This window comes from Haliotis cracherodii, unplaced genomic scaffold (genome assembly GCF_022045235.1).
Source record: "Haliotis cracherodii isolate W230 unplaced genomic scaffold, xgHalCrac1.p SCAF_9, whole genome shotgun sequence".
Taxonomy (NCBI): Eukaryota; Metazoa; Mollusca; class Gastropoda; order Lepetellida; family Haliotidae; genus Haliotis; species Haliotis cracherodii.
This window is the reverse complement of record NW_027266343.1, coordinates 5,138,287-5,164,313: the sequence shown is the minus strand read 5'-3', so window position 1 is coordinate 5,164,313 and position 26,027 is coordinate 5,138,287. Positions and strand designations below refer to the sequence as shown.

General features: G+C 41.2%; 1 protein-coding gene across 1 annotated transcript; it reads right to left on the bottom strand.

The window, feature by feature from the left end:
• Positions 1–348: 348 nt before the first annotated feature.
• Positions 349–25,389, bottom strand: LOC139453050 (hephaestin-like protein). The gene is made up of 14 exons (XM_071234674.1): positions 25,311–25,389; positions 19,227–19,362; positions 17,917–18,179; positions 14,874–15,086; positions 10,508–10,820; positions 10,221–10,327; positions 9,328–9,496; positions 8,726–9,006; positions 7,959–8,164; positions 7,295–7,427; positions 6,494–6,706; positions 3,759–3,975; positions 1,444–2,072; positions 349–707 (listed from the first exon to the last, which is right to left on the bottom strand). Exons 1-14 carry the CDS (start codon positions 25,387–25,389, stop codon positions 349–351), a joined length of 3,318 nt encoding a protein of 1,105 aa, XP_071090775.1.
• Between the last annotated feature and the right edge of the window lie 638 nt (positions 25,390–26,027).

Here is a 26,027-nt window from a genome sequence, read left to right as displayed (position 1 = left end):
TCCCAATTGCGTGGATCGAGGCTTATGATATCAATCACTGGATTGTCTGGTCGAGACTCGATTATTTTCAGACCGCCGTCATATAGCTCGAATATTGCTGAGTGCTGAGCTAAACAACAAACAAACAAACAAACATCATAATGGCGACTGCTTGTGATCGCAGTGCGACACAATGGATAGTAACTGTGGAATCCATACAGATGACATTCATGAAAAAGGCTCTAAGGCTAACTAACAGATCTTCTAGAAAGTTTGTATTTATGTGTCTTTGTCTGTGTGAATACACGTATGCACACACACGCATGCACACACGCACGCACGCGCGCGTGAACATGCAACCAATTGAATCTATTGTGCTCTGTAAGTCTTCTGTTCTTTGACATCGGAATGTGTCCCATGTCTGGTTGTATTAGCGATGACTCGGTATTTGCCCTCCATACCCGCGAGGATGTGATTGTTCACATGGCAGTGGTAAAGCCATGTCCCAGGATTGTCGGCGGCCATCCTCACTGTAATAAACATTCCCGGATACAACTGACTCACGTCATTTATTCGAGCTGTGTCGCTGTATTCGATCATCACGTTGCCATGGAAATGAATGGAGTGAAGGTCAAAGTCTGAACCTAAAGCCATCATGTACCAGTCGATTCTCTCTCCTTCGTACATCGTTGGACATATGCCGTTTCCAAATATATACCCATTAATTACTGAAAGATAGAAGAAACGTAATTAGTAATAAAAAGTCTTTAAATGGACACAATACGAACATAAGCTTAAAGATACATATATTTGGTTCCACTGTGTAGGCCTTGTCATCCTGGACACTTCTGTATATTATATATCATATATATACACACACACACACACACACACACACATATATATATATATGTGCGTGTGTGTGTGTGTGTGTGTGTGTGTTCCTGCGTGTGTTATGATTATTGTGGGATATCATGGTTACATTTTGTTTCATAGATTGCTGAGAAACACCCTACATCAAACAACGTTTTTTGGGGACATATGCAGAATAACGAAAACAACACAAAGCTCCGTTAGTAAAAAACACAGATATTGACACGAAAAGGTCTTCACTTACATGTGTTCTTGGGATAGCATTTCATAAAAGATAAACATTTATTATCATTCAAAATCTAAAGGATTCAGGCCACCGTTTATGTGCCAAAGCCTCCATTACCTTCACGTGGGTTATCTTTTGATTTAATCTTAAATATTTTATCTAGACAGTGAATCAATAATAATCCGGTGGCAGATTCCATCAGTGTTCAGATTCACATGAGGCGAAAGTTGATATTTACCAGTTTTCAAAATGCATGATCAGAAAATATTATGATCTAAATATACAACCAATAAAATTACTGACAGTGTTCAAAGGTTCACAAACATCAATAAAGATACAGACAGTACGAAACATGTTCAACCTACCGTGCATATGATTACTGTTCACAAACCCCGGGTTCGTCGGATCCACCAAGTCTGGTCGCCCGGCAAAGGTATTTATATTTTCCTCTATATACCAGCTGAGATTTTCATCAAACATTGCAAAATACACCGCAAAATCCTTGTCAACGTCAGTTCGTTTTCCATCTTTTCCAAGCAATCCAGGCCTGCAAATCACCAGGGGTCCCACCAGTCCTGAGTTTGTGTCTGAAGCCACGTCAACGTCGGAGTAATACATCCGCGTCACACACGGTGCATCACCCTCTCCCGGTCCAACATCCGCGGTCACCTTCCACAGGTAACTAACTGTTTTCCCAGGGTCTGCAATTGGTTGATCACGTTGGCTTGGATCCCAAGTGGAAGAGCGAACCATGCTATAAGGAAGTCCCTCTGCATGAACTGAATATGGTCTCATGGCTTTGTTTCGGAATACAATTTTCAAAGTGTCCCCAACATGGAGACGGATAAGTGGACCTAAAATGCCCAAATATTCCTCGTCTGGTGTTCTTGTCTTTGGTTTCCGGAATTTGGCATCAGTATATTCCTTGTACACTGCTTTGATGTATCTGGTTCCGAGTAGAGTGTCGGTATGGTTTGTATACCTTTGACCAGGTCTAAAAGAAAAGGAAATCATTTTTCGTAGTATTACCTTTTCAGTCATCAAATGAGTCGGATCAACCACTTTCAATTTATTTATTTGGTATTTTTGTGACTTTGTTTATTCTCATGACCAGCTATTGATTCCATTGTCCATTTCATTCCATATTTCCATATTTCCAATTGAAAGACCAAAGTGAAATGTTCAACTAATATTCTGAAATATACTCATGCAAGGCATGTGTGTATCATTGTCATAGTCCAAATGCGGCGCGTGAAACCCTTTCCATAATCATACGATTCCGACTATAGCCTATTTAAGGATCACCAAGAAATAGTGATGATACCAGGTGTTCGCGAAAAAGATAGCGTATTCTGGTACCTGTCACAAACCAATACAAAGGAAAGTCAATTGTTCACCTAAGGAAGCAGGTGAACGTATGTTAACGTATGTTCCAGGTCAAAGTAGGGAATTGCATCGGACATACATGTAGTTGTTGTCACCGATGTATCAAATTTAGAAAAGTATTCCATGCGTCTTTCATTAAAAAACCCATTACAATGCTTTACTCAGGCCCAAACATGACACTCTTTGTGACTATGCATGTCTTAAGAAGCGACCAACGGGATCGGGTGGTCAGACTCGCTGACATTGGTTGATACATGTCATCGTATCCAAAATGCGTGGATCGATGCTTATGATGTTAACTGGATTGTCTGGTTCAGACTCGATTATTTACAGACCGCCGTCATACAGCTGGAATATTGCTGAGTGCGTTTTTAAACAACAAACAAACAAACAAACTAACAAAAAGAGCATGGCCGACTGTATAATCAAATACTGAAACTGCTGGGCTATTGCTCGAGATAAAAGGAGAGTTGACGTCATCCGTCTTGTCATACAGTCATGTGCATAGAGTATCAAACAATTGAGGCTGTTTCATCACTGGTTCCTGTAATTTCTAGGTCAGGTGGGTAAACAAGTGGAAAGGAATCAGCTATTTGATTATGACTGAAATCTATCAAATCATCGATATAACGAATAAAAGTAAGTTTCGTATTGAGAAATATGTAAAAGGATACTCAGCTGTACACAGGTTGCTCCGTGCCAGTATTGAGTATTTTCCCAATTAATTGAAGATTGTTGTTTCACGCAATTGTCACCAAACATTATTTGGACTGAATATCATGGGTTGTGATCAAGCATCACTAGTGGTAACATGTGCCAAGACCAAATGGATAATCAATGACTTCATTGCAGTTATGATTTAGTGATGATGTAGATTCTATATATCAAGCAAATGGTGACCTTTGAATCTTTGCCACAGCGTTACGCACAATAGTCTTAAGTAGTTTATCAACCTTACAATATTTACTGTGCAGTAGTTACTATTTACGTTACATCTGTCCCTCCAACATCTCAGACCCCAGTGGTTGAGATACAAATGTTACTGGGAACGGGCCACGCCGTGGGTTTGATGACACGCAATCTTCCAGGTCACAATTTGTTTGAACTGGATTCCCTTTCATTTTGACATGAATAAGTTGTAATATATCCCCGAACTCATCTAGACGGCGTTCGTTTCTGAATGAATACTTGCCCGTATATGCAGAAAATTCTTTCAAAGTGTGTTGTCAACATAGCAAATATATAATGCTGGTCTAACACTATAAATGTTATACTTGAATGCAGTTCAACCTACCTCCCTTTGGTGTGGAACGGTTCACCGCTCACTTTATCTTTGTGATCCGGGGCATATTCCCATTCCACCACCTCTGCCTGTATGTAGTATACTCTCTCTATGCCGCGAGGTGGCTCAAGAGTTGGGGAGTGGGTAGGTGCACATTCCTTCACGCTGTACATTGCCTTAAGCCCACCACGGAAGTGAAGATTTGCATGACATTCAATGCCCCAGACTCCTTGATTGTGAAATAAATTGGAATATTAGATGCAAGTAATAACATGACATGAGACTTTTAATGTCTTGGTATCATATGATTATGAGTGGATACAGTCAGTAAATTTTAAAACTAAGTTCTCATATGTTCATAAACAACCAGAGCCTGTTCGGATGACCTGTATCTCTTCGGGATGTCGCTATCAACACATATGTATATTAGGCAAGTGCCTTTGTTCGAAATATGACTCTATTCATCCAACAGTATATGGATACCCATTAGGATGGTAATTTGACTGTTAAACGTCTTGTGCTTCACAGGCAGCTTAGTTTTTTTACTCCCCGAGGAGCTGAGGAAGAAAAGTAAGTGCATACTGATCAATTTGCTGGGGTAACGCTTTGGTTTGAAATTGAAATTAGAAATATGTACATTGTTAAAATACTTTAAAACTGCGGTAGAAACCTCGTAAGTCTATCTCCGGGGACGGTAAAGTTCGTATTATAGGGGTTTCACTGTATACAATATATACTCCCGGGGATTTGAATAGACCAAGTGAATGTATTTAGGTGTACCAAGGGGTGATGCTCTATTAGGCCACACATTTCGTGTGTATTTTTCCGTGTGCAAAATACGCTACAGTCGGAAAGCGCACGTTAAATCTCCTATATCAGTCAGTAAGTGTGTATTTCATCCAAACTTAAATCAGGTATAACGTAGGTCGGGTTTATATTTTAAGTAAATGTACTTATTCATTAAATAAAGATAATTTGCAATTTGTAAATTAAAGTCTGCATTCAAATGAAGACAATTGTTGCTTCATCTGAGGTTAGCGCAACTAATTGGCATAACATCGCTATTGGCATAAATAATGACAGAGGAAAACTGGTACAACTCGAGAAACGCGATCATAAACGCTAAGGCTCCAAATATGGGTTTGTCGGGAAACCGGAAACATTTAATATATACTACTCAAAATTTGATAAGGATCGTAGATATTTTTCTGAATAAAAAAACAAAATAACTGCATAACTGGCAATATTGTGTTCAAGTGAAATCAAAAACGTCTCCAACACACTTGCACGTGCATTTCATGCCATGGGAAATGCGTTTCACATCACAGTTCATGCTTTTGCTACCATTGCACGATTTCCAATAAGGCAACGGTGTCTGATTCATTCTGAAACTTTAAACTCAGTTGAGTGTTTACACTACGTTTATCAACGCAATGCCCCCTCAACGTGTAAGGCGTCGCCTGACGACAGAACAACTGGGCAGATGTATTGGAATGCTTGATGCTGGCTATTCACAACGTGACGTTGCCAATGCACTAAACGTCAGCCAGAGCGTTGTAAGCAGGGCCTGGTCCCGACAGCAAAATTTTGGTACAGCAGCACACCGACATGGGGGTGGTCGTCAGAGGTCGACAACCCAACGCCAAGATCATTTTGTGGCTCTTCAGGCACGACGTCATCCCTTCTGGACAGCAACCAGCCTACGTAACGACCTCCTGAACGCCTCGGGGGTGAATGTGTCCACTCAGACGATACGGAATCGTCTTCACAATGCAGGTCTCGAGAAGGGCATGTGTCCGAATCCCCCTGACTGTTCGATACCGGCGGGAGCGATTGGAATGGGCTGAAGATCATGTCACTTGGACACGGAACGATTGGGTTCCAGTTCTGTTCACCGATGAGTCCAGGTATTGTTTGGACTTTACAGACAGGAGGCAGCGGGTGTGGCGACGACAACGTGAACGTTTCCATGATGCCAACATCAGTGAACATGACCGTTATGGTGGTGGTTCCATCATGGTCTGGGGTGGAATCAACAGAGATGGAAGGACAGATCTTCATGTCCTGGAGAGAGGAACAATGATGGGGGTGAGGTACCGGGATGAGATCCTCGATGTGTACGTCAGACCCTACGCTGGTGCTGTTGGCCCTGAGTTCATCCTGATGGATGATAACGCCCGTCCTCATCGCGCCAGGGTGGTTGAGCAGTACCTTGAGCAGGAGACAATTGTCCGCATGGATTGGCCAGCGCGCTCGTCGGACTTGAACCCGATTGAGCATGTCTGGAACATGCTGCAGGTTGCCCTTTCACGCCGTATAGCACAACCCACGACTTTGGCAGAGCTCGGACATGCCCTCGTGGAAGAGTGGAACAACCTTCCCATATGGAACATCCGGGTGCTTATTGACAGCATATCTCGACGTTGTCAGGCCGTCATTGATGCAAGGGGAGGTCATACTCGATATTGACACTTCATCGACTAAGTGTAATGATGGACTATCCCTCATAACTGTGTCATTCTTTCTCTTGTTTGCTGTTAACATTTTTTAATGAAATGCCTTTTGGTGTTTGTAGATTTCAAACATTCCATATTGATACAAGTTCATGCCGTTCATGAATTTTCATTCATAACATGATTAAACACGTTTCTGAGTCAGAGTCATGTCTTTTGTTATGTTTGTGGTAACTTACACACATATCACCTAGTGATCCTTATCAAATTTTGAGTAGTATATTTTGGCCTTACCAGTATTCTTTGCAAACATTGTCAAAGTCTTCAGTGCTCCGGACACCAGTCCCGTGGACACCTTGTGCTGATGATGATTGACATACTCGTTGCCATGGATATAGAGAGTGTGAAGGTCATTCCATCCACCCAAAGCAAACACGTGCCACTTGATACGGTCGCCTTTACACATGTTGAGACCACGGAGATTACCATACATCAGTCCATTGATGCCTAGAAATGATGAAATAAAGGTGGCTTTTGCAATAACGTGAAATGAATATTGCTTTGAAGAATATTACATATGGCACTGCCACAAACAAGAGGACAGATTCCTGCCTTCTGTCATACATTGTCACACAATCAGCCATATTGCACGTTGTAACTATTCGATTCTCATAAGTCGGTATGCTGGTGACCGATGCTGCAACCCGTAAAGATCTGAGGTAGAATAAGTCTTCAGAAACCCATGCTTGTCGGAAAAGGCGACTATGCTTTTCGTAAGAGGCGACTAACGGGATCGGGTGGCTTGGTTGATTCATGTCACTTATCACAATTGCGTGGATCGATGCTCATGATATCAATCACTGGACTCGATTATTTACAGACCGCCGTCATATAGCTGGAATATTGCTGAGTGCGGCGTTAAACAACAAACACACAAATCAACCTATTCAGCCCAAAATTTCCAAAGAGGACATTTCAATGGCATTCCTCTGATGCTTGTAAATGATATTTGATTGAATGTAGCCCGAGGCTACCAATTGAATAATATATCCATAAACCTGCAAGTAACCTGCACGGTATTATGTCAAAACTCACTTCGCATGGTGTTGGATTCAATGAAGTCATCATCAGACTTGTTCCTTTTTGGATCGACTCCAGCCATTTTGATATTTTCTTCCAGATACCAAGACATGTTTTCATCCATCAATGAATAGAAAAGAAAATATTCCTTGTCGATCCCAACCTAGAAGAACAAAGTTCCAGATGCCATCATTGAAACAAGAGCACTATAATAGTATGTCGACCATGGGACGTAACAGCTCATTATACTCACCAGGAGGTTACGAACCTTAACTGAATTGTGGCTCCTCTGGCCAAGGCCTATACGACGGCGGGAGTGTTGCTGAGGGTGCGTGGTAGTTACCATTTCATATATGTCAAACTTAAAAAATAATTTAAATAAACATTCCCCATGATGTGAAAGTTCTCTGGATAAATCAAAATAAATGTGTTCTGCTTGGCATTATAACCTCAAACAAGATATACATGACTTTATGACAACGAAAATAACTTTCATGTGATGTTGTTTGTTTATAGTTAATGGGTAGATACGCCACCATGTAAGGCTGTTCATGTTGCTGAAAGCTCGATCTCAATGGACAGTAAAACTGTTTAAAGCCCCAAACCTTCAACTAACTTCCATTCTTTGGTTTGAGACTAAAATATTATGACCTGCACCTGTCCCATGTCTCTCACTCACCTCCCTGTCATTTTTCCCAATAGCTCCCTTGCGACACACCAGCAGAGGCCCGACCAGGCCACTGAAGCCGTCTGTGATCACGTCAACACCGGAACTGTAGAAGCGGCTGATGCATGCTGGGTCTTGATGGTTGGGTCCCATGTCATCTGGCACAGTCCAATGGTATTTCACCATACTGCCCGGTTTCACAAAACTCTTGGATTTATCTGAATGAAACGAATGAGTAAACTGCACCTTACGCCGTAATATTTTCACTGCCTGGCGTTCGTCATTCAGGGGAAAACATGATTAAGCTGTTAAAGGGTGGCAATAGTGTGCGACCACAATAGAAATCAAGCCTAGCAGTCTAACAGTCAATAATATGTTTGTTTGTTGTTTTAAGCCATACTATTCCAGCTGTGTGACGCCTGTCTGTAACTATTCGAGTCTGAGCCAGTCATTCCAGTGACTGACATCATAAGTATCGATCTACACAATTGGGATACGATGACACGCATCAACCAAGTCAGCGAGCCTAACCGCCCGATCCCGTTAGTCACCTCTTAATCCAGGTTTTTCACGAGTAGTAAGTAATATGATATATACTAATAAACATGCTTAAGGGAGGCAGCTGGTGTGATATTTAGAGCATTTTTCTTTTTCTTTAAATATTTATACATATTATATATTCTAAAAACATAGCTGTTTTTAAATGGATACAAACGTTTGCCCGCTAAATTCTAAATAGCCCGAACATTCAATGAACTAAAGTAGAGTAAAATATCTACCTGGATTGTTATCATTGTACAACATGCCCTCGTTGTTCTTGTCGAAATGAACGCCCTGTGGATGTAAGGAGTAGCCACGTGTAGCCCGATTCAGAAAGTACACGTGTATGACGTCACCCACTTCCGCCCTGATGGGAGGACCAAGGAGAGCAAGGTGCTCTTCATATTCCTTGCGTGGCTTTTGCACCTTGAACGACTTGTCGGTGTACTCCACAAAAACTGCCTTCTTGTACGTTCCTCCTATAAATTTCCTGTTCCTCATAAAATATGTTTTGGCAAACCTGAAAACGTTAAAGCAGCGTTTTGGATTGTCCACCAGAAACAAGACAGATATATTTATCAATTAATAATATAAATTCACTCGAACATTTGAAATTGTACCACGCTGGTTGTACATATGAGCCAGAATTCTATGACGAGTGGCGCCCCTTAGATGCCAGATTCTGCACGTCATGAGTTCGAATGCTAGCTAAGGACAATTAGCGTAATGACACTCTTACTAATCCGCGTAGAGATGGTGCCCCTCTGGATCCGCCTATGTCTTAATGGTATTATTGACAGAAGAAATGTGTACATCACAACACATTGCAAGTACCACGCACCCTTCACCAAGACTCCCGCCGTCGTATAGGTCTTGTCCAGAGGGGCCATAATTCCAAAGAACTTCCTCTGCCGCGATGAAGTACTTCCTTACCCTTCTCGGAGCCTTCGGTGTGGGTTTGAAGTGCAGTCTGTTGCATGTACCAATGTTGATATATGCACTTGTACCAGCTACAAAACGACAACTAAACAATCAGCAAATGCAGCGAGGATTAAATTGAAATGTATACCAAAGTCAGGTGCTATGGCAATTAAGGAAGTGAGTGAATTGAATTTAACGACGCCTTGTGCTGTCATATCATTGCTTGGAACTGCAAAATGTGGCTTGAGATATGGTACACTTCGAGCTCGGGTTGAAGGCGTGACGAGACAAGGGTTTAACCACGGGCAACCCCACTGCTCTTTAGGCCTTAGGCTAAACATAACTGCTGTGTGGTAAGCGATATATATTTGAACTGATTACTGAACGCTGATAATTTGGACCCTGTGTACGCAACAAAATACCAACGCTGTTGTAAGGAATATTCGAGTCAACAATAAGCTCAAATACCAATTTTACTTCTGCTTTGAACTGATGTACATTTATATTTAGATTTTAAATCTCAAAAAACATATGTAAAGGTCAATTTTCAGCCGAACTAAATATCAGTACACAAAGTCACAAGGTCGTCTGAGGTGCGGCAATTTGCTATTCGGAGTTGCATTCCACAGGTGAGTCAGAAACTATGATTGATTTTTTTCCACGCCGTGATGTAATTGAAAAACTCTGCGAGACAGTAAAATGTTCCTTTTGCCTTTGAGTATAAAATGGACGAGTAGCATCTTATACATTTTAAACAATAGCCTCGTCTTGTCATGTCAGGATGAATATATTGGTATAAGTATATAAACTTACCGTAAAGATGCGATGTAACCTGATCATACATGAGCCATCTTCCGACAGATCGAGCTTTCATCGTGACTGTGGCGAACTGGGCCACCTCGATACGCACAGAGTTTTGCCTGTAAACGAACTTATTCAGTTAAGCCGTACGGGTAAAGGATTAAGACCTGCACCAGTTCGGGATTTCCAGCTGTATTAAGCTGACACACCACACAAATGCTATAACTAGAATTCTGTTCAAAGTTGCAGTTACCACAACTAATTTACTCAGTCACGCATTACTTGCAAAAAGATCATACCTATGTTGAAACTGATCAAACGTGTGGCCGCTGACAGCGATTGTGTGCAGGTCGGTAGTGTGTCCAAGACCAGCAAAGTGAAGGACGATAGTCTCTCCTTCACACGCGTTTATCCCAGGCAAGTTCCCGTAGATGTAGCCGTTAAATGAGTTCATGGCGTTGGACTTCTGGAATATGAGATCGTTCAGATCTATTGAAGACACATTTCCAGCAAACATGTCGATGTTTTCGTATATGTACCAGCTTCTAAATTCGCTGACCTTGGACACGTAAATGGCGTAATGACGTTGTTTAACGGGTCTGTTGAGTGTACCTGTAACAGCAGTGTAACATCATCAGGAATACGCTGACAACAATGTAAATCTGATTGTAAAGGTATTTTCCGTGGTCGTCATCTATAAGAGAATTACAACAACAAATGAGTGAGTGAGTGAGTGACATGAGTATGTTTTTTTCGCTGCTTTTAGCAATATTCCAGCAATCTCACGGCGGGGGACACCAGAAATGTGCTTCACACATAGTACCCGTGTCAGGATTCGTTCCAGGATCTTCGGCTTTACGAGCGAATGCTTTAACCACTAGGCTACCCGACTACCCCTCAACATCAAGGGAAACACCGGCATGGTTGATAACTTTGTTGTAAACAAACTTACACCTCACGATTATAAATTTATACAAGCCCCAGGGTCAAATAAACGTTGTGGTGGCATTGGGGTTGTATATACCGATCTCTTCCACTGCACTAAAGTAAATGTAGATGACTTGCTGTGACACTGAAATCAAAAGAGCAACCATTTGTAGTTGCTTGTGTGTACCGATCACCCGAGGATGTACATGATCATCAAGGGGACAGAGGTTTCTTCAGTGAATTCTGCTCCCTACTGGAAACACTAAATACAGTTAGCGGAACCCTTCTCATCTGTGGTGATTTCAATGTCCATATGGAAGACACAAAGAATCGAGAAGTAGCAAGATTTATCAGTCTTCAGGATTCATGTGGCCTAGTCCAACATGTTGAAGAGCCAACACATGTAAAAAAACACACCCTTGAACTTGTTATTGCAAGATACAATGAAATTGACATTGCTAACATGCAGATTGATAATGCATCCGTACCATGTAGACAAAGGACACAATGTTTTTATGCAAGTGGAAGCAAATTGATCTACAGAAGAAGTTTATATTTGACCTTTCAGATTCTCTGGATCCTATTGACCATGACTGCCTGGACCTTGAGGAGTGTTGTGCCCTCTTTGATTCCAGCATACATGCAGTTGTACAGAAAAATGCATGTTGTTATCCATGAGCGTGAAGCCTGGTACAACGAGGACATCCATAAAGCTCAAGCAGTGCGTCGTAAACAGGGGAGGCAAATGAGATCAAGTAACTTGAGCATACATGAACAAATGCACACAGCTTCTCAAAATGCTGTTACTGACATAGTTGAACGGGCGAAAAGGAACTACTTCCGTAGTTTGATCAACAATGCAAAGAATCAAAAGGAAGTGTTCCAGATCTCAAATAGACTTCTTTTTCGTGGGAAGAAAGAGTTCCTGCCTACGTATGAGTCACACAATGCCATGGTGAAAGCATTTTCTCTGTCCTTTGACTAGAAGATTGAGAAAATACACCATAGCCTTGACAATCTGCAAGATAGCAAATCAAGTGTGACAGCAGTGAGCAACGTCCAGTAAAAGAAAGTTCTGAACTGTCTCACTTCGGTAACAGAGATTGGAATAAGAAAAATAATTTCAGGGAGTCCAACAAAGTCATGTTCCCTGGATCCGATGCCAACATGGCTACTCAAAGACCATATGACTGAAATAGTTCCAATCATTACGCATGTGGTAAAAACATCGCTCGGTGTAGCTATTGTACCATGAGTCGTGAAAACATCATTAGTGACACCTGTGATAAAGAAGGCTCAGCTTGACCCATACGTTCTATAATCTATAGGCCTGTATCCAATCTTTCCTTCGTCAAGAAGATGCTGGAGAAGGTTGTAGCTGCACGCCTGACTGAGCACATCATGAGGACGGGAAATGCAGAAGTCATACAGTCAGCATACCGGCGCCATCACAGAATGGAGACAGCGCTATTCAGAGTCCAGAACGATCTGATGCAGGCTGTCGACAAAGGGGGAGCTGCAGGGCTCGTGCTCCTTCATCTGTCGGCAGCCTTTGATACAATTGACCAGTCTATCCTTCTGTGAACCCTCATACAGTTTTGGAATCAAAGGTGATGCTCAAAATTGGCTTCCCTCATACCTATCGGACCGCTGCCAGGCTATAAAAGTACATGGAAGTTTATCTGGCAAAGTTCTTTTGAAGTATAGAGTTCTTCACGGTTCGGTACTCGGGCCGATTCTGTCTATACTTCCCCTCTTGGAGACATTTACAGATCTCATTAACTCTCAGTTCACTTGTAGGCTGATGATACTCAACTGTATCTAGCATTCAAGCCGTTCAAAACATCGTCAGTGAATTTTGCTTTCACTCAGATGATTGGCTCCATAGAAGACATCAAAGACTGAATGACAACACACTTTTTAAAGTAAACAGTGATAAAACGGAATTCCTTGTATTCAGCAACAAACTATTGAGGAATAAATTCTCACATTTGAAAACGGAGGACTTGTCATCTAACAAAGTGAGGAGGTACGAAATCTTGGAGTAGTGTTTGACTCTACTCTGAGTGCTGAGTCCCACGTAAACAAAGTGTGCCAAAAGGCCTACGTCAACATTAGAAACATCAGCAAGATCCATAGGTCAAAAGACCACTGCAACGTTAGTGCAGGCATGTGTAAATGTCACATCTTGACTATTATAATGTTTTACTTCTTTGCCTACCACAACATCTCTCAGGAAAACTCCAGCGCATCCGGAACTGCGCTGCACGGCTAGTCACAATCAACAAAAGACGAGATCACATGACACCAATATTAAAGGGATTTCACTGGCTCAATGTGGTGGGCCGTATCAAGTATACGTACAAGGTCCTCACATTGATCTTCAAAACAAGACAAGGTCTTGCACCAGCATACATCAAGTACATTATTTGTGAGTAGGAACCTAGACGCAATCTGCGTTCAGGTGATCAAAAAGTACTCTAGGAACAACCAGATTTGGTGATCGCTGCTTTGTACGAGCAGTCTAATGTTGTGGAACAGCCTTCCACTTGACATCAGACGTCTCCAAGACCTGTGCAGCTTCCAGAGCAGACTGAAGATCTACCTCTTTAGGAACACTAACTTGTACTAGAACCGCATCTGTGTTAGAGTTTCCTGCCAGGGCATTTGAGAAGTTTTCTTAACTGAATTCCAGCGCTTAAGAAATGCTTAGTTACCAAGTCAAACCCACCTAGAACGTTTCGGAGAATGTGAAGACTCCCCAACGATGCAGCCTTCTGAATTACCCAGATTGTCAGAAGGGCTGTATTCCTGGTAGCAAACCCGGATACTCCCCCAATGTCAGTCAACAGATTTGGAGGTACCAAAGCTAAGGCACCAAGAACAATGGGGTGTCGGACAACTTGGTACTTGGGATGCAAACGTGACATTTTGAAAGCGAGGTCCACATACATGTATTTGCCATGTTTTTCCTCAATCTTGTCAATCTCATTAGTGTCAAAGGGGATACTATATTCTTCTTCTTAATATTATCATTATTATATATGTACATACACAAAAACGCCCTTGCTGAAATCAAACTGTTTAGAAGTGTCACAGTGACATTTATAATGGAAACGAATTACATTGACTGAGCGAATCCAGCTACAAATGCCCATAATGTAAGCATAAAAACTGCCGGGCAAAAGAAAGAAAAAACACTTGGAAATTAGTATGACCAACACATTAGAAACGTCAGAACGTTTACGGACTACTTTAACGTCCAACACAGTGCTATGATACGATGGAATAAACATGGTGATCATTAAAACATTATTATTGACAATCAAACCTTATCAATCAGGTCATTCCATGACTACTTTGTCACCTAGTCAAGATATAGATGCTACATTCGTCGCCATGTTAGCAACCATGTGACCGCTGTGACAGGAATTACGGAAATATAGGATATATATATTTAAATCACGAGTGACATGTAATCCATAATGCTATATCGTGCTTGACAAAGGTATATGGATCTGTGTCAAAACGTCGCCTTTTACAGTAATTAAAGAAGTTGTTAATCCATAAATTGTGTCTACCTTGTCATCCGTCAACTGCTAAGTAATGTCTATCAAACAAGTCAAATTGACAAGAGGATAGTTTGTAGAAACGTCTTATGGCCGATTCCATCATAGTGTCACCTGTAATATTCTTCATGTCCGTTCTAATAATGGTAACTAGGCTAGCGCAACCTACCGGGTTTACAAGCAAATATGAACCCCACCAGTCCTGCGTTGGTGTCTTCATTGGGATGAACATGTGAGTGGTAGATCCATGAGAGACACTCAGGGCTGTCTGGGGTGGGGCTAGCGTCGGGGGTGATTGTCCATGTGTAGGTATGGCTGTGACCAGGCTTGACTAAATCCCCAGCAGCATTTGTGTTGTGGTAGCCATCAGCATAGAGCGCACCTGTGTGGTTGAATTAAGGAACAGTCTGTTTTGAAATAACGACTGGACATGAATATAAAGCATCAGTATAATAAGTAAGGATAAGATTTATGGATGAACAACTTCTTTATCACAATTAAGAGTGACATTTCGATGTAGGTTCTAACACCTTTATCAAGCGAATGATATACAGAGTATGGTTGACAATGCTTATACAGTAATGTATCAACAAAACCACGGTCTCCTAATGGGGTCCCCACTATCACCCATGATCACTGAGATATTTATGATCAACCTTGAAGAAAAAGCCGTTGAAACATCCCCATTAACCCCCCTCTTCTGATTCCGCAAAGTATCCTACATCCAAACAATGACCCCAGAACCCTACTGGAGAACCTGAATTCCCAAAACCCACGAATGCAGTTCACCATGGAGGAAGAAACTAATCGTCAGTTCCCCTTCCTTGATGTACTTGTACAGAAAAACAGTAACGACAAACTCCAGACCACTGTTTACCAGAAACCAACCTACACATATCTATATCTTCACTACTCCTCCAACTATCCACCTCAAGTCAAGAAAGGAATTAGTTCAACCCTAGCGAGACGAGCTCACAACATCTGTTCAAACAAGCAACATCTTATCACTGAACTAAGTCACCTCAAACAAGTATTTACACAGTATAACTACTATCCTGAGCAGCTAGGACTATATATACAGAACATCACCGCAATATCCCTGTCAACAGTCTGTACCCTTTGGAACAGTTAGCCACAAAATCCAGAGACTCTTAAAGAAACAAGCCAAGATGTTGATGTAATTTTCAAAAGAAGTCACACCATTCAGAACACAATTAAAGCCACAGGGAAACCACCATTCAGCCACAAACTAGAACCAGCAGGAGCAGTGCACCACATTCCCTGCAATTGTGGATAAGTTAACATTGGAGAAACATCTAGGGCCCTCAAAATCCGAATTAAATAACATTCAACCTCAGTCTCCAAAGATGAATCTAAATCAGCTCTATCAGACCATATCCGTGACAACCCAAGCCACAGCATTCAGTGGGATAAAGTCAAAGCCCTCACCATCAACCTTAAAGACTTCAAAATCAGAAAACTACAAGAAGCCATCAACATCAAAAGACTCCAACCGTGGATCAACCGTGACCAAAGCTATTACATACCCCCGGATTACCATCAACTCATCAAAGACCCAATCAGTCATAATCCTGTTGTTTATATATATCACTGTCTTCACTCTTTTATTTATGTCACTGACTTAATGTCTCAACTAACCCTTTTGTGTACATAATAGGCTTCTCCAATCCAGTATAACTACATCTGATATCTACTCTTCTGTGTAAACATTGCCTCCTACCTGTATAAATACTTGTCAGCTATACCCTTTAGATCACTTGCTTGATAACGGTGATAGAACCTACACCGAAACGTCGCTTTTAATTGTAATAAAGAAGTTGTTCATTCATAAATTTATCCTCACTTTGTACTCCAACTTTTAAATGCCTATCAAAGAAGTTATCAGTATAATAGTTCAATTTGATTTCTACATTTGCAAAGCACCATTCTACCATGAATTTGGAATTTACTCGATTCTGTTTGGTCAATCAGAGGCTATTAAATCACAATAAACCCCCTCTGATTGAAACAGCTGGTTTGAAGGCCGCATCACCGCGGAAGCTAATATTCATAGAATAGTACTATTTTCAGTCATTGTCCGCAGGCATATTTAAATAATTATATCTACAATTACAGGTTACAAAATGCACAGATGCGGTTACTACAATATTCAAAGGATGTGTGGCAATACATTTCGTGCAGAAAAAACACGACAGAAATCAACAAAGGGAATGTATTTACGTTTTGGAGACAACAGAGAGCTTGGAATTTTGGCGCAAAAAATATAACGTCACAGTCGTATATATACGACTGTGACGTTATATTTTTTGCTTCACAATGAGCGATATGACGTCATAATGGTGACGCGCGATGTAGAGCGAAAGCCTTGCAAAGCTTGCTTTGTTTTCTTTAGGGTTTCCCACCTCATGTTAGCTTACCAAGTTGCCGTGCTTGCATGCATTCAATGCCTGTCATATGTTCGAGTGAAGTATAACGGTGTAAACAAACTGCTTGAGTATATACAGCACCATATTTTGTTCGTTGATTCCGTAATTCAGATCGATAACCCACTCAAAACACTGAACTCAACCCATGCCGCTTCACTCAGTATATTTGCTAACACCAAAGAGTTCGCGTTTTATTTAGTAATGGTAGAATGGAGATAAACATACTGTGTTTTCAATGTAGAGCTAGGTAACTTGTAGATTTAACCGCGCTAAATTTAACATTTGAAACCTCACGCTGCGCGTTCGGTTCCAAATTCAATTTAGCGGGGTTAAATCTACAGGTAACCTAGCTCTACATTGAAAACACAGTATGTTTATCTCCTAATTGTACACACTGTAGCTGGATCTGACCTGTTTCTGTCACACGCATTGGATATTATTATTATGAGCAGGATTAGATTATATCAAACATCTTATTGCCAAGACCCCAAACACACGTCAGCCATTTCCAGGTTGCTCAGAAAGGGATTATCAATGAGGCTTGCATATTGATAATCAAATTTGGATAATAAATATGAACATGGACGCACACAATGATGCAAGACAGAAGGAAGACAGACTCTGTTCCAAGTTTCGACCATTGACTGCCCTGCCCAATAGCTAGGAGGACCTCACATCTTTATTTTCTCCATGTGATAATTGATTTGAGATGAACGTTTGCGTATTTTATCACAAATAATACTTTTTAAACACCCAACCACCTACCTTCACTTGTTTTGTTGTATTTCACACCGTGGGCGTGCATAGAATATGTGTAGTTCTTGGCAAAGTTTTTAAAATGAATAATAAGCACATCTCCTTCTTCACCCTTAAGTATTGGCCCTACAAACCCCAGCCATATTGGCTTTGGTTTCTCCACAGTGTAAGTGGCGTCTGTGAATTCTTTATAGATGGCTTTTTTATACACATGTCCAAGTCGATCCGGACCCTTTTCCAGGTAAAAATCTGCATCACTTGATATGTTGTAGCTGTAAACAAAGGGTAATATGCAATACATAATTTCAAACTTATTTCGTTCTCAAATCTATTTAAAAGTCAATCAAAACCATACAACACCTGAACACCGTATCTTATTGAGTCTTAGACCTACAAACCAGAGGTTGTAAGGGTGAAGCAACCTATGCTATCAGTATACAAATCATCCTTATTTCATAAAAAAACGAATCTACAAAAACATCAGTTTGTTCATAACGTCATTTACGATCAATCAATTGTGAAGAATGTATTTCAAGCTTATTTAGCACTCGGTCGACCAATTACATGCATTCCAAACGGTCGCCTGTATTTGATCGAATCTTGAATCAAATCTTGAATCGACATCACATATGCATGCCATCAAGTACTAACCTACAAAAGCATAAACATCAACGTGTGCAATCCATTTCATTGTGCCATCACCACAATGTCTTGCAATCAACAACCGACCATCGGTCACGTTTTATTGCCCCTTATACGAAGTGCTTCGACTGTTGCGTGTTGATGTTACGGTGTGGCAGTGAGGGTCTTCGCTTTGTGGAACAGTACACTGGAGACATATTCTAACCCATCACCCAACAGGGCTTATGTGGTTAAAGTGTTTTGCTCATCATGCCGACGACCATGTCTCGCTCCCAACATGGGTGCAGCGTAGCCCATTTCTGGTGTACCAGCCATAACCGTTCTGAAATATTGCTGAACGTAACCCGAAACCTTTCTCCCTAGACTGCACATATTACTCTCTTCAAACCATTGACCCGTGAAGATCCGGGGTAGAATTGGTCTTCAGCAACCCATGCTTGCCGTAAAAGGCGATTATGCTTGTCGTAAAAGGCGACTAACGGGATTTGGTGGTCAGGCTCGCTGACTTGGTTAATGCATGTCATCGATCCCAATTGCGTGGATCGATGCTCATAATATCTATCACTGGTTTGTCTGGTCCAGACTCGATTATTTACAGACCGCCGTCATATAGCTGGAATATTGCTGAGTGCTGCGTAAAACAACAATCCAACCAACTCTTCAAACCATCAATCTACCTCTTTGGGGTGACCAGATCCTTTCCGCTGGGGGCAAAGTCCCAGAGGACTTCAACAGCGGCGATATAATAGTGTCTGTCAATGGCTTGACTCCAAGTCACGCATGCGATAAGGATCAACAACGTGGTGCACATGACTGAAACAGAAAGCAAGAATATACTCAGGTTTCAAATGTCTGTAACTGATTCCGTGGTCATGCTCCCTCGTGAAGCATGAGGTCGTACAAAACAGTAAATAATCCGAGGCAGGCACAAGAAAGTAACCTAATACATAATTGGATGGATATTTTTGACTGATTGCATGTTCTCGTGGATCGCACATATGCACATCCCGAGGGGGAAGGGTGCGTGGTTTTGTGCACGCAGATGTGTTTTATAATAATGTGTCGCAGTACCCTGACAGCGTGGATCGTAGCTCACGATGCCAACTCTTAATTAGATATGTTGTATGATAGCGTATTTTGGTACCATGCTTATAAGGCCTGACAGGGTGGATAGTAGCTCAGGATGCCAACTCTTAATTAGATACATTGTATGATAGCGTATTTTGGTACCCTGATTATAAGGCCTGACAGCATGGATCGTTGACCACAATGCCGACTCTGAATTAGATATGTTGTATGATAGCGTATCTTGGTACCCTGATTATAGAGCTGACAGCGTGGATCGTTGTTCACGATGCCGACTCTATTTTATTGTTATTAAAGAAGTACCTGTTACATAAAATGCACTTCCCCCCAGGGTATCAGAGAGCCCATGACTTTTAGTACAACTTACCAGTACATATTAGTTTTCTGTACAGAAAATAACATACTTCTCACTCTGGTAACACAAACATATTGCACATGTTAAGTATGCTTAAACTATTAAAGTTTATACATCATATTGCAGTGCAGGAAAGTACATGGTCTCAAGCAATAAAGTCTTAAGTACAAAACTAAAATTAAAATGAAAGCTGCTCCTCATTTTCGAAAAGTTGATACAGCATCTAAGCACCATAGAATGTCGGCTGATTACCTGTCTTGAAAGCAATATCTTTTTCAATGTTGTATCGTGAAAAAGCTTTTTTTTTATAAACATGAAAATAAGGTTTTCTATTTAGGAATTTGCATGTATAAATATAGAATTCTGCAAAAAGTAAAAGTAAATCGAACACTTTATCTGTTTTTTATGTTTTCTTTAACTTCAAAAAGTATCAATTTTGCACAAAATGTCATCTTATAAACCTGAACGCACTGGTCTATCCACACTGACACTTCATTCCACAATCGTTTTATAACATCACATTCCCCAAACAAGTGTTTGATTCCTTTTCATTGTGACAGAAGGTTCACAGATAATTTTGAACATAATTAAGTATATTCAGAAACGTATTAGTGGTGAGAATTGTGTGGTTAATTTTGTATTGAAACCATCGCAGTTTGACAGCCTGCGTTGTACTGAATACTTTATCACTAATATTGTTCCAATTTAAGCTTTCAAATTGTAATTCCCACTTTTCCTGCCCTGTAGTTGTTTTCTTCAGTAGAAACCAACGAAACATAATATGCTTTGAACCTGACTTGAAACTACAAATAGTTTCAACCACGCTACTACTCAAAATTTGATAAGGATCGTAGATATTTTTCTGAATAAAAAAACAAAATAACTGCATAACTGGCAATATTGTGTTCAAGTGAAATCAAAAACGTCTCCAACACACGTGCACGTGCATTTCATGCCATGGGAAATGCGTTTCACATCACAGTTCATGCTTTTGCTACCAATGCACGATTTCCAATCAGGCAACGGTGTCTGATTCATTCTGAAACTGTAAACTCAATTTGTGTGTTTACACTACGTTTATCTACGCAATGCCCCCTCAACGTGTAAGGCGTCGCCTGACGACAGAACAACTGGGCAGATGTATTGGAATGCTTGATGCTGGCTATTCACAACGTGACGTTGCCAATGCACTAAACGTCAGCCAGAGCGTTGTAAGCAGGGCCTGGTCCCGACAGCAAACTTTTGGTACAGCAGCACACCGACATGGGGGTGGTCGTCAGAGGTCGACAACCCAACGCCAAGATCATTTTGTGGCTCTTCAGGCACGACGTCATCCCTTCTGGACAGCAACCAGCCTACGTAACGACCTCCTGAACGCCTCGGGGGTGAATGTGTCCACTCAGACGATACGGAATCGTCTTCACAATGCAGGTCTGTATTCGAGAAGGGCATGTGTCCGAATCCCCCTGACTGTTCGACACCGGCGGGAGCGATTGTTAATGGGCTGAAGATCATGTCACTTGGACACGGAACGATTGGGTTCCAGTTCTGTTCACCGATGAGTCCAGGTATTGTTTGGACTTTACAGACAGGAGGCAGCGGGTGTGGCGACGACAACGTGAACGTTTCCATGATGCCAACATCAGTGAACATGGCCGTTATGGTGGTGGTTCCATCATGGTCTGGGGTGGAATCAACAGAGATGGAAGGACAGATCTTCATGTCCTGGAGAGAGGAACAATGATGGGGGTGAGGTACCGGGATGAGATCCTCGATGTGTACGTCAGACCCTACGCTGGTGCTGTTGGCCCTGAGTTCATCCTGATGGATGATAACGCCCGTCCTCATCGCGCCAGGGTGGTTGAGCAGTACCTTGAGCAGGAGACAATTGTCCGCATGGATTGGCCAGCGCGCTCGCCAGACTTGAACCCGATTGAGCATGTCTGGAACATGCTGCAGGTTGCCCTTTCACGCCGTAGAGCACAACCCACGACTTTGGCAGAGCTCGGACATGCCCTCGTGGAAGAGTGGAACAACCTTCCCATATGGAACATCCGGGTGCTTATTGACAGCATATCTCGACGTTGTCAGGCCGTCATTGATGCAAGGGGAGGTCATACTCGATATTGACACTTCATCGACTAAGTGTAATGATGGACTATCCCTCATAACTGTGTAATTCTTTCTCTTGTTTGCTGTTAACATTTTTCAATGAAATGCCTTATGGTGTTTGCAGATTTCAAACATTCCATATTGATACAAGTTCATGCCGTTCATGAATTTTCATTCATAACATGATTAAACACGTTTCTGAGTCAGAGTCATGTCTTTTGTTATGTTTGTGGTAACTTACACACATATCACCTAGTGATCCTTATCAAATTTTGAGTAGTATATTAGGGTTAGTAAAATATAATAACATTGGTTCAGTAAAAAAACTACTGAAGGATTCTGGCTTGATTTTCTCATCAAGCACAATCAACTTTTCCAAAACTTATCAAGATAATTGTCTCTCAAGGAACGTAACAGGAAACTCACCAAGTTTACACAAATAAGGACATGTAGATTTAGATAATCTTCCCGAGACAAGAGAGTTAAATGACAAAACAAAAACCAGTTTCCACCCTTACAGAACTAGGCTCATATTCTGGACTCAGAATCTGAAATCTCAATCACCTGAACCAGCTAGTATTAGGGTTAGTTCAAAAGTTCAGAGAGAGAGATGGAGGTCAGTCTATCACTCCCAGTCAGAGGGAATGGACCTTGCTCTCGCTCAAGATCTCCTGTTGAACCACCAAGTAACTTGTATTCAAGAAACTTACTTGAAACAAACAGATCAAATCAACATAACACAGTATGATTCATATCATTACTTTTCTCCTCCATGTCCTAAAGCCACTGGAGGTTCTTCCATCTTGGTGAGGCAGGGTATTATCCACAGCCCTGTCACTCTGAATACGCAATTTCAAACTGTGGCTGCCCTTCTGACCATGCACATTGTTTTCACTTTGTGCTCTTTGTACCTTCTTCCATCATCTACTCTTCATCAACGTGATTTGTAGGCACTCTATGACCAACTCCCAAAGCCCTGTTATCATGGGGGAATTGAATGGATATAATCCACTTTGGGGTAGTGTTCACACAAGCAGTAAGGGTAAGATCATTGAAGAGTTCATTTCAAACAATGATTTGTGAATATACAATGATGATTTAAACACGTATTAACATCATGACACAGGAACAAACTCCTCTCTATGTTTATCATTAACAGACCCAGATCTACTAAATGAATTCGTATGGTCAGTCCATGATGACCTTTGTGGAATTGACCATTTCCCGACCATATTAAAACCTGTTTCCCCATCTGACATTCAGCCTTCAACAAGATGAAACTTCACTAAGGCCAACAGGCCATTATTTGAAATATTTGCCTCAAATAAGTTAACACGTGATCTGTTTATTGACATTGCTGATCCTATACAGTTATTCTCCAATGAACTTATAACATAGCTGATGAATGTATTCCAACGTCATCTGTAAATCCACACATCCCAAAACCATGGTTCAATGATAACTGAAAACACGCCAGAAAGGCAGGGAAAAAGGCTGAACATTATTTCCGTCGCCATCCTCTTGTTCATAATTAAAAATAAATTTAAGATTCTAAATGCTAAAGCACAGCATACTTACAAACAAAATAAACGCCAATCTTGGCAAAACTATGTTTCAAAAATAAATTAACGTACGCCTATGTCTAAGGAATGGAATAAAAGGTAAGGGTTCTAAATCTAGCATCCACAAATCCATAAATGGTCGTTAGAAAATGGTTTTAAATTTTCAAATTCTAAAACGAACTTTATCCACTTTTGTAGAAAATACAGACCTCATAGAGACCCAGAGCTTTCCTTAACTAAACTAAAGAAATCAGACACTAACCAACTAATGTATCAGCAAGAATATAATCAAGTAATAAGCACTTACAACACTCCCAAGTCTATATTTACAGATGGATCCATCGAATCCAGAACCATATCATGTAGATTACCAAATGACTGTTCAATTTTTACAGCAGAATCGCAGGCAATATTAACAGTTCTCAAATATATTAATACTCAGTCAAAACATAAGCAGTTCATCATATTTTCTGATTCCCTTTCCTGTCTTCAGGCCATTAAGAATATTTCATCTGAACATCCAGTGTTACGCGAAATTATAGAATTACATAACGATCTTCCGACTAGCCAGTACGACATCGTCTTTTGTTGGTTACCCAGCCATGTTGGAATCATTGGTGACATAATGGCCGATGCTGTTGCAAACATACATCTGTAATTAGATGTTACATCAACGATGTTATAAAGAACTATTCACCATACCTAAGCCCCCTTGCTTAACATGTTGACAAACGTTAATCCTCTTTACTTTGCCTCGTTTATCACTCCAAAGAAATTTAAGAAAACATATCACAACCAACCCGAACATGTTGATTTGCACTAAAATAAAGTTAACACCAGATTTGTGTTTTAAAACAAACAAATAAAAATTGATCGAGAAAATGGGTCATTCATCATCACACCCTGGCTCCAGCTCAATTCTTGGTTCCTCGTCCTATTTGAGAGTTTTCCATACGCTCTTGGCATCCTTTCTGTAACCACAATCCCCTTTTCGCGAGCCTTTGCATGTAGTTGTTGTTTACGTAGTTCAGCGGATTTTCGTACCAGGCGGCCACGAAGTTTTTTCAAGTCGACAGGCATGTCTGTACGAACACTGAGCCGGTCTTTCGCCAATTCCCTCCCCACGGAATAGGTAGTCTTCAAAATCGGATCTGTGTCCTCCATGCGCACGAATTTAATGATGATAAGATTAGGGTCTTCTGTCGGTTTGAGTGAGTGAGTTGGGTTTAACGCCGCTTTTAACAATATTCCAGTTATATCACGGCGTGTCAGCTTAATGTGGGAGGAAAGCCCGAAGTGATGCAGGTCTTAGACGTTTACGACTTCGGTGAAACCCACGAGCACGGGTATGGTGCTGACAAACCTAGAAACATCGGGGCGAACCGGGATTCAAACCCACAATCATAGGTTTCTGGCGTGCCCAATTGCAAGGGACGCGCTTCTGCACAGCGAATCACGGCGCCTTAGACGACTTGGCCACTCGTGCCCCCCTGTCGGTTTGAGTCGAGGGAGTCTGTTGATATTCACAAATAGCATGTTGTTCACCGTTTGTGCATCCAGGTGTAATTTATCCTTGAAAATGTTTCTACAGGTCTTGTCAATATCTGTGATTGTATTAGGCACTCCGTAGTTTAGAAAAGATTTACGGGAATACATCTCGGAGATCAGTAGCTTTTCTCTGAGCTCGTCGATATCGTCACGGAGGCGTTGTTCTGACGACGCCATTTTGTCACCAAAGTCTTAGAGTGTGTTAATTAGGAATTAGATTTGTTGTATGATAGCGTATGATAGCGTATCGTGGTACCCTCATTATACGGCCTGATAGCTTGGATAATGCCCACGATGCCAACACTGAATTAGATGTGTTGTAAGTGCAGTTGTCCTGCGTTTTACCATAAATATTATTCCATGATGTAGCTGAAGCTTACAGGTTCCGTGGGGTGGCCAAGTGGTTAAAGCGTTCGCTCGTCACGCCGAAGGCCTGGGTTCGATTCCCACATGGGTGTGAAGCCCATTTCTGGTGTCTCACGTCGTGATATTGATGGAATATTGCGAAATCGGCATAAAGCCATACTCAATCACTCGTTAGCTCTCTGAAACGAAAGTAGCTGGATTAAGATATTTATAGAAAGAAGAACGTAATACTGTTTCTTTGTTTAAACCCATTTCGGTTTGTCCTAAATCAGTTTCAAGAGGTCAACATATGTTATGAGACATGACCTTGTCACTCTGAGTGTATGCACTAACGCACTAAGATTATATGACTGTGTCAATCATTTTGACAGACACACATGACGGTTTATCCATGACAGCAGTAAATCATCTTACGCTGTACTGATGAGCGTACATACAGTCAGGAGACA